The sequence below is a fragment of the Emydura macquarii genome, unplaced genomic scaffold (assembly GCF_026122565.2).
Source record: "Emydura macquarii macquarii isolate MOO-44397 ecotype Brisbane River unplaced genomic scaffold, CSIRO-AGI_Emac_v2 contig_1131, whole genome shotgun sequence".
NCBI classification, from domain to species: domain Eukaryota; kingdom Metazoa; phylum Chordata; order Testudines; family Chelidae; genus Emydura; species Emydura macquarii.
The window spans coordinates 1-9708 of record NW_027131268.1 but is presented as its reverse complement, the minus strand read 5'-3'; the positions used below and the strand labels follow the sequence as shown (position 1 = coordinate 9708).

The 9708-nt window shown below is 53.5% G+C and overlaps 1 protein-coding gene across 2 annotated transcripts; it reads right to left on the bottom strand.

Moving 5' to 3' along the window:
• Nucleotides 1–1873: 1873 nt before the first annotated feature.
• On the bottom strand, nt 1874–7365 carry LOC137152005 (sulfotransferase 1B1-like). 2 transcript variants are annotated; one of them, XM_067546478.1, is made up of 7 exons: nt 6931–7365; nt 6438–6566; nt 6238–6335; nt 5982–6108; nt 5609–5703; nt 2584–2764; nt 1874–2064 (listed from the first exon to the last, which is right to left on the bottom strand). In XM_067546478.1, exons 1-7 carry the CDS (start codon nt 7109–7111, stop codon nt 1952–1954), a joined length of 924 nt encoding a protein of 307 aa, XP_067402579.1. In that variant the 5' UTR covers nt 7112–7365; the 3' UTR covers nt 1874–1951. The 2 variants fall into 2 exon arrangements, with proteins under 2 accessions (XP_067402579.1, XP_067402580.1); XM_067546479.1 differs by having other exon boundaries at nt 6438–6549; nt 6931–7060.
• Nucleotides 7366–9708: the final 2343 nt, after the last annotated feature.

Genomic DNA, 9708 nt, shown 5'->3' with positions numbered 1-9708 from the left:
GGACCCACCTTATAATATCTCCTTCTAGGTTGTATGGTCCTAAATTGCTAAAGTGGCAGTCTTGTACTTGTTTCTTTAATTAGTTCCCTAATGGTTAGCAGAAAAAAATCTCCATATGACATCTACAAATTTACTAAGAAGTTTCAAACTCACAAGGCCCATCTCTCCTGCGAAAGCCAAGGGCGAGGGCTGTATTCCTAGATTTCCAAGACCAGATGGGACCACTGGGAACTAGTCTGACCACATGTATAACACAGGCCAGAAAACTTCCCAAAATCATTCCAGTTTGAATGTGAAATGAACGTCTCTACTATGAGGGCAGCACAACTCCAGCGTAAAATTGCTAAGCAACCCCCCCCCTGCCCACCATATTTTATGCCGGTAAGAACAGTTTCTAGTAATAACACAGTTTTAGCCCTTGATGGTGCAACCACTTAAGCACATGCTTAATTCTGAGCATGTGAATATTCCCTTTGACTCTTCTGTCACTTGGTAGTCAATGGGGTGATTCATGTGCGTACTTGCTGAGGTGGGTCTTTCCCAAGAGATGTCTTGTACTCACTGTGTTGTGATACTTTAGAATACTGTTATGAGTTGGGTGAAACCTTGTTAGGGGTTGATTTAAATTCTTATTGAGACTAATAGATGTAAACTCACCCTTCAGTTAATGACTGCAAGAGTAGGGACAAAAGGAGAATGTAATCTGCCCAAGAGCTTTTGCTGAGTATTATTTTGGGTAGGGCCGTGTGTGCATGTGGGAAGCCAGACCAGACATAAAACTGAAAGACTAAGGGCTTATCTACACATAAACCCTTGCAGTGGCACCAGCACTTCAGAGAAGATGCAGCCTATGCCAAGGCTTCTCCCATCGGCATAGGTAATCCACCCCCCTGAGAGACAATAGCCAGGTCGATTGGAGAATTCTTCCGTCAACCTAGTGCTGTCCACACCAGGGGTTAGGTTGATATACCTGTGTCTCTCTTGAGGATGTGGATTTTTTACGTCTCTGAGAGATATGGCTATACCCAAGTAAATTCCTAGTGTAGACCAGGCCGGAGACAGTTTGAAGGAGCAACCGAGACCACAGTGTGTGACCCTGGAAGAAACAGGTGGAGAGGTTTTTGGGTTGGCGGTGCAGGCTGAAAAGAGCATTCTTGGTGCTCTCAGCAAAATAAATTGTTTCCTGCTATTTGATTCTCTCTGCGTTTAGAGGCACGGGACTTTGCACAGTGCTTGTAAGTAAACAAAACTGCAGCTAAGAAATATCTGACTTGCCACCAGTTTCTCCTCCTAACTAGAACGATCTACTTGATCCTGAATTGGTGGCTAGCTGCTCAGGTCAAAAGGGTTATGACTGCTATGCTTGATAGCAGTGCTGAGGGGGATAGGGAGGCCCCCAGCCCCATGGAAACTCTCTCCCCAGAGTTGCCATTTTTTTCTCTGGTGCTAGCAGGGCCTCGCAACCAGTTCTGCTTCCTGCTTTCACTGTCCTGGCTCACAGTGGGAGAGACCCAGAAAAAGAGATAAAGAATAGCCTTGAGTTCATTGATATTTACACGACACCAGGGATGAAATGCAACTGCTCCCCCAGTGAGATTGAGCGATCTGTGTATACACTGACTCCCTGCTCCCCCACTATGTGCCTTGTACTTGCCTTACTGCCATGTGAGCCCTCTGCATCTCTATGGTGTGATTCGCACTCCCAGCAGCATCTGTGTCCCCGGGGTCAGGTGGAGGGGGGGTCCTCAGGATGTCCTCCATTGGGGGCAGGGTGGTCCTGGGGGGTATGCTGTCTAGGGCTGAAGGGGAAGTTTCCTGTGGTACCAGCCCCCTCCCCCTCGTGACACTCCCTTCCCAGTTATCACAATGTCTGTGGTAGAAGAAAAACTTTTATTGCAGCGCTGTTCACAGGGGCTGTCCGCACCTCTCCCACTGCCCCACAGGGTGGGGCCTAGAGCTGGGTACGGAAGTGCAGGCCCGTCCCCTCCATGCGGCACTGGTAATGGGCATCGAACGCCTCGCTCTGCGCCACCGTGAAATAGTTCTTCCAGTCGCCAACCTCCCCTGGGGAGGAGAGGGGGTATTAGTGGGGAGACCCCCCCACTAGCCACTGCTGCCCCTTCCACCACCAAGTGCTTCCATCCCAGCCACAGGACCCCAGCTCCAGGGAATGCCCCCATTCGTGCCATGCTAAGTCACTGATTTCCCACAATCCTTTGCCATTGCGAACACAGGACAAGACAGTCAGGAAGCATGCCACGTGGACTCATCCCAACAGTATTTACCCAGAATCCCTTGGCAGAGCGGAGAGGATATGACCATCCCCCCAGTGACACTAGGGGAGCTGATGCCAAGTGATCATGACCACCTGCAAGGGACTCTGGGTAATGAGGCATGACTCTCCTTGGGGGGGCCATTAGGCTTCACACCAAGCAGGCATTACCCACAGTGCCTTGCTCAAGTCTCCCAGGCCCTGTACCAAAGGGATACAGACCAGTGTACAGGGAACTTTCCAGTCAAAGCCAGCGGGGATGGTTACCCACAATCCCCCAGATGCTCCAACCCCCCTGTCTCCCCGCTCACCCTTGCGCATAAAGGGGCTGACGTTCTGGTCCAGGATGGTGCTGGGGACACTTCTATAGTTGGCCATGGGGTTCTCCTTCATGATCTGGAAAGACGTTTGCTGGGCGATCTTCTCCAGAACCTCTAGGGGCAGCTCCACCTCCAAGAAGTCCATGACCCTGCGGATCTCCCGGGCTGGGTACTGGTCGGGGAGAGGAATGATGACCCAACAACCTCTTGATGCCAACTGGCCAAGGGCACAGTGTTGCATATGCATTACAGGGATCCTTTGGGTCTGGTATCTACATATTAGTTCTCCAAAGACTGTCAAGTAAAGTCTTCAATGAAAGCCTGTATTGTGCTAGTCATCATAATAACTGGAAGATGTACGTATGGAAAATATGTAAAGAGTTATGCATAGATACTGAAAGTTATGTTCTCTAGGTCTGTGAGCTAAGGCAGATCACCAAAAGATGACCTGTGTACCCGTATCAGGCAGTGTGGGGGAGACTCTCATCTCATTCTGGCTAGTCGTGTGTAAATTAAGCATTGTTTGGTTCACACTGGATGCCCGTTTATGGTCTGAGCTGAATTCTAATCAGTAGATTATGGGGGCTGCAGGGAAAAACAGAACTAATAGGGTTACACTCTATCTGTGGTGAAGATGAACCCCCCCAGTTAGAACATCAGAAAGGCCATACGGGGTCAGACCAATAGTGCATCTAGCCCAGCATCTCCTACACCTGTCTTCTGACAGTGGCTGCTTCCAGATGCTTCAGAGGGAATGACCAGACTAGGGCAACTATCCAGTGATCCACCCCCTGTCGTCCACTCCCAGCTTCTGGCAGTCAGAGGTTAGGGCCACCCAGAGCATGGGGCATCGTCCCTGACCACCTTGGCAAATAGCCATTGATGGCTCCATGAACGTCTCTAATTCTTTTTTAACCCAGTTATATTTTTGGCCTTCACAACATCCTCTGACAATGAGTGCCACAGGTTGACTGCACTGCGTGAAGAAGTGCTGTCTTATGTTTTATTTTAAATCTATTAATTTAATTGGATGAGGCCTAGTTTTTGGAAGGCGTAAATAACACTTCCCTATTCACTCTCTCCATACCATTCATGATTTTATAGCCCTGTATCCCTTTCCTAATGGGTCATAACATTCTGTTCTCTTTTTTGTCCGCCCCTGCACACTGAATGGATGTTTTCACAGAACTATCCATGATGACTCCAAGATCTCTTTTTTTGAGTGATAACAGCTAATTTAGACCCCACCGTTATGTATGTATAGTTGGGGTTATGTTTTACAATATACACAACTTTGCACTTATAATTTCATCTGCCATTGTGTTGCCCAGTCACCCAGTTTCGCAAGACCCCTTTGTAACTCTTCACAGTCAGCTTTGGATTTGACTGTATTGAGTAATTTTATATGGTCTGCAGACTTTGTCACCTCATCATTTACCCCTTTTCCAGCTCTTTTATGAATATGTTGAATAGCACTCAATCAAGAACAGACCCCTGGGGGACCCTGCTGTTTACCTCTCTCCATTGTGAAAACTACCATTTATTCCCACCTTTGTTTCCTATCTTTTACCCAGTTACCAATCCAGGAGAGGACCTTCATTCTTATTCCATGTCTGTTTACTTTGCTTATGATCTTGATGAGGGATCTTGTGAAAGGCTTTCTGAGGGTATGTTTACACTGCAAAACAGTACCTGCAGCTGGTCTGTGTCAGCCAACTCTTGCTCTCAGGGCTTGGGCTGCAGGCTATACAACTGTGGTGCAGATGTTTGGGCTTGGGCAGGAGCCCGGATTCTGGGATCCTGAGGGGAAGCTTCCAGAGCCTGGCTCCAGCCTGAGCCCCACGAGCCCAAGTCAGCTACACAAGCAACCCCTGGGTATTTTATTGCAGTGTAGAAATATCATGAAAATCCAAGTGTCACGCGGGATGGCACGGGACGGGTCACACCAAGTACATTAGATCCACTGGGTCTCCTTTGTCCACATGCCGGCTGAGACCCCCAAATAATTCTAGTAGATTGGCGAGGCATGATTTCCCTTTATAAAAGCCATGTTGACTCTTCCCCAATATATCGTGTTCATCTATGTCTCTGATAATTCTGTCCTTTACTCTAGTTTCAACCAGTTTGCCTGGTGCTGAAGTTAGGCTTACCCGCCTGTAATTGCCGGGATTGCCTCTGGAGCCTCTTTTAAAAATTGGGGTGACATTAGCCATCCTCCAGTCATCTGGCACAGAAGCCTATTTAAGTGATAGGTTACTTATCACATTTAGTTGGTCTGCAATTTCATATTTGAGTTTCCTTCAGAACTCTTGGGTGACACCGTTTGGGTCTGATGGCTTCTCACTGTTTAATGGATCAGTTATTCCTTCAGTTTGTGAGGACAAGCCACCAGTCACCAGCAGATCTTTGGAGAAGAGATTTCAGCCAGAGTGGTTGAAAACGCTGTGAAAAGTACTTGGAATAAACTACCTTGTCGGAGACAGGGGAATGCCTCGTGAGTTAAATTTAGGATCTAGAAAGCAGATTATGATTTTTTAAATATGTAACCATTTTTTCCCAATATTCTCATTCAGTCACTTGACTATCTCTTGATGATACACTTATTATTGTTCTCTCTATAAATATAGCTAAGTGCTGTGATAAGCGGATCGGTGATCCAGAGCTGAATCTTACAAGCTGGTGTGTTCTGATTCTTTGGGAGTAAAGGATCTGTAAGATGCTCTGCGACTGTTCAGTGGATCAGGGCTGGAAACTCTAGAGTGACGCTCTGAGGGCTCAGGGGCTGACATGCGCCTATCACTAACCTGGACAGAGAGAGGGAGGCCTGTGGAGGCCAGGGACAGCGGAGTTTGTGCTATCAAAGGCTGGTGGTTTCAAGGAACTGAACCAGAGTAGGCACAGGCATGACCATCATGCTAAGGGTAGGTAATGGTGAGGTGACTCAGAACCCAGTGTGCCCCTGGGGAGCCTCGCAGTGCCTCGCCCCATGCAGCCCATCCCCTCGTTCCACGCTCACCTCTTTCAAGTCCTCGTAGAAGACATAGAGGATGCAGTGATTTGACTGTTCATCCCAGTAGCGACAGACATGGTCGTACCACGAGCCCCAGGCCACTGTGGGGAGAGAGACTGAGCTGACATCGCCAAGAGTCATAGGAGGCAACCTTTGCTGTGGTCACCGTATGGATTCACACCAAGTGGTAGTTATCCAGAATCCCTTGCTCGCCTCCACCAGGTAAGGACCGGTCCGTATACCCCCACGGGGGGAACCTCAGGTCTGGAACCAATGGAGCTTCTTCTCCACGATCCCTCAGGGCCTCAGAGCCTAGGAAGGGGTGGGAGAAGGGAGGTGGAGCTGCTATGGGGCCTCTGCACCCTCCCCCGCTACTGACATTTCCCCTCCATGAACTTCTGCAGATATTGTTCCCAGGGGCCCGGCTCCGGCTGCGTCTTGTTCATCTGGTCGAAGAAGTAATAGGAGACCACGTTATCCTTGGCGTTTCGGGCCATGTAGATCACCTAGGGAGGAGAGAGAGCTGTGGCTGCGGGTTGGGATTTAGGGGGAGCCCCGGACTGGGGCAGCAGGGACTGTGGGTCGGGAGCAAGGGGCAGCAGCCGAGCTGTTGGGTGGAGGAGGGGGTCTCTTGCCTTGCACCTATTCTCCCAGAAGGACTTGGGAACCAGCTGGAAAGGCAGGTGGGTCTTGATGACTCGGGGGGAGGGAACATTCACCAGCTGCTGCACGCCTGCAGGAGATCAGAGCAGAGGGAGCGTTGGCCGTGCGGGCAGAGCCCAGCGAGCAGGTGGCGGGGTTGCAGTCTTGCTCCCTGCCCCCAGCAGGCACTCACCTGAGGGCACTGGGGGCGGGGAGCAGATCTCCAGGAAGGGGATCCGGACGTGGGTAGGGGCTCGGGAGGCCTTTTCCACATCCCCTCGCACCAGGATCAGGTCCACAATCTCCTGCATCCACGTGGTCCCTGACGAGGGAGAGTCACAAACAGAGAACACCCCAGCCCCCCCGTGCTCACGCCAAGGCGGCACTACCTAGAATCCTTTGCCAGAAGCAGTCGTGGGACCTTACGCTCCAGCCCCCCACTGGGAGAGGCCAGGCTGGGTAGCCAGGAGCCCCCCCAGCCAGCGCCCCTGCCCCACCTCCCACAGCTCCCCCTACTGGGAGAGGCCGAGGGCTGGAGTAGCCAGGAGCCCACCCCCTCACAGCATCCCGCCCCTCACAGTGCCCCTTGCTGGGAGAGTCTGGGGGCTGGAGTAGCCGGGAGCCCCCCAGCTCCCCTGCGCCGCTTCCCACAGCGCCCCCTGTGATAGGCTGGGCTGGTCTCTTACCTGCCTTGGGGTAGGTGGCAATGAGGAGGTCATCAGGCCGGGCCTGGAAGTCCTCGATGGGGCCCCACTGCTGGGCAATGGGCTCCATGAGGGGGATCCCGTGGACCAGGTGGAGGGGGAAACGGTGGAAGACGTCAGTGGAGTCATGCAGGGCCTTATCGTAGTCCTTTGGAGCTGCCATGGCGGGGGGGAGCCCTGCTTAGGGACCCCTTGGGATCCTGCAAGGGGGGTCCTAGCTGGGGGGAGCAGGCTGGGTGCTGGGGGTGCTGCAGGGTCCTAGCTGGGAACACAGACTGGGTTCTGCGGGTGCTGGCTCAGGGGTCCCTGGCTGAAGGTGCAGGCTGGGTCCCGTCTGATCCCATCTGAGCTATGTCTGCATCCTGTGCCACTGAGTTTCCGCACTGCACAGAGCTCAGTCCAACTGAGTGAACAGTCTTTGCCTGCGGCCCAGCCCCTTGGAGCTGGCTGGTTACATGCAGATGGGTGGAACTGAGGGCAAGCTGCCAACCCCAACGGAATCTGTCCCCGGGCTTCCTGCTGTCAGCCTCCTGCACTCCTCCTCCCAGTGCCGGGCATGCCCCTCCCCCAGAGTCACACTCCCTGTGCCCCCCTTGTCCCCCCCTCACAGCCCGCCAGCAGTGACAGCCTCCACAAATGCCACGACCCCAAACATGACACCTCCTGCCTCCTCCACACAGCGATCCCCCCTCCTCTTTTATGTTCCCCTGCCCTCATGAGACCCCTGCAGCCCCCTGGCACTTCCCCCGAAAGTGCACTCAGGTGTGTGTAGGGGGGCTGGGGGTACGGTGGCCAGCCTGCCTCATGCCCCGGTGCAGGGATTTGGGAGCTGTTCCTGTTCCGTCTCAGCCTCGCCCCTGTTAGAAATAACCAAACAGGTTGTTGCTGGGGCGGATTGGGGAGAAGGAACCCTTTACTGCCTGCTCGTTCCACCTCGACGCCGTGAGTGAGAGGGTTACTTTACAGTTCTTTTATCCATACCAGTATGTAAATGTATATGTAAGCAAGGTCTGAGTGTCTGAGTAAAGGGGGGCACATTATTTGCATGGGCTTGGTATCTGCATGAGTACAATTAAGTACTTAGCATGATTTACCTAGGTGTGGAGCATAATGGGAGATGGTTAGCAGGGCTGGGTTTGGGTTACAAACCACTTTTGTGTTAACTGTTGGGGTAATGAAATGTTGTCCTGCAATTGTATGAACAGATGTCAGCAAAACTGGGTTTAGTCTGTTATGATAGAGCACTTCACCCTAAACTAAACAGAGCTCCCCAAGGGTGGCAGGCCGATGTTCCAGCCTGAAAAAGGTGGAGGTGTCTCCTATTGGGATTGCAGGGGCCAAGTGAAAGGGCTGCCCCAGGCAGGGAGTGACTCTCACCTCCCATTGTTCAAAGGTAGACTTAATGACTCACCTTGGAGTCTTTTGTCTCTTGAAAGCAGGAACATTCTCTGTATGACAGCAGAAGGTTTACCTATGAGCTGAAGTCACTGAGAGTTGAACTTTGCCTGACCACTAACAGAGCTGAGTGGGCAACAGGCAACTCTGGTGGGAGGCTAGCACAGTTGGTGCCAGCCCAGGGTGGGCAGTGGTTGATGGAGGGGCCGGCACAGTCAGTGCCAGCCTAAGGTCCCCTATCCCCCACTCTCACCCCTCTGCTCCCTCCCCGTCTGCAGGGAGGTTCTTCCAGAGGAGACTGAGAGGACCAAGCCCCACAGGCAGGAGGGCCCCAGTCACAAGGAGGGTAAGTGCAGGGGAGAGTGTGTGTGCGCCCCTCTGTGTGTGTGTGTGCGTGCGCACGTCCAGCTGTGTGAGTGTGTGTGCAGCCCCTGTGTGAATGTGCGTGCATTCCCCTGGGCCTGTGTGTGTGGTGTGTGTGCAGCCCTTGTGTGTGCATATCCGTGCATTCCCCTGGGTGTGTACGTGTGGTGTGTGTGTGTGTGCGTGCACTCCCCTGTGTGTGTGTGTGCGTCCTTTAGCTGTGGCCCGGCGGTTCAGGCTCAGGTTACCGCGGGTCCTGAGTTCAGGGCCCACGCTAGGTGCAGCTGGTGCCCGACACGTGTGTGCCGTCTGTGAGCATGTGCCATGCATTAGCCCAGCGCCGCCCCCCGGGCACATGTGACACCCCCACAAGCCCCTTCCTTTCTCTCCCGCAGGAGGAAATGTTTCCTGTGTGAATGTGGAAGCCAAAGAGCCTAAAGCCCGTGCGGGCTCTGCTTCCCCCCGCCCCATCCCCTCCTGTGTGTGAACGCCCCCTGACACCCTGAGGGTCCTGACCTCCCCCAAGCCCCGGGGCCGTCTCTCTGACCCCACAGAGACCTGATACGGCTTCTGCTGTGCCGTGGAAAGACGCCCCGCCCTGGGCATGTCCCCCTCTCTGGCGCGCCAGGAAACCATAACCCCCCGGGACCTGCTGGGAGCCCCCACCCCCTGTCTGACGCAGGCGCGGGGTACAATGCAGTCACACGGCACAACGCCCCCGGGCTTTGGCGGCACCCCACTCCCGTGACCCTCTGGTTCTCTCTCTCCCCCCTGCAGCCTCGCTGGATTTGCCCGACTACGACTACGTCAACGTGCCCTAGGGGCCTGGCGCTGGAGACCAGTTCCCTCCATCGCTGCCCCCTGGCGTGAATGTCCATGGGCCCCCGGCCGCCCGGGGCAGCCCCACACGCCGCGTTCAGGACTTTGGGGAGCCCCAGCCAATGAAATCGGTTCTTCCCCAGCCCGCTGGCCGGGCTCTGGGCTCCCAGCGTGGGACAACTG

What these genes read in the sequence shown, in the direction of transcription:
- LOC137152005 (XM_067546478.1), bottom strand. Translation starts at nt 7,111, where the DNA reads ATGGCAGCTCCAAAGGACTACGATAAGGCCCTGCATGACTCCACTGAC. An exon ending in TCTGGGAGAATAGGTGCAAG is followed by an intron (nt 6,109 to 6,237) that starts GCAAGAGACCCC and finishes TCTCCTCCCTAG; the next exon opens with GTGATCTACATGGCCCGAAA. An exon ending in TCTACGAGGACTTGAAAGAG is followed by an intron (nt 2,765 to 5,608) that starts GTGAGCGTGGAA and finishes CTCCCCGACCAG; the next exon opens with TACCCAGCCCGGGAGATCCG.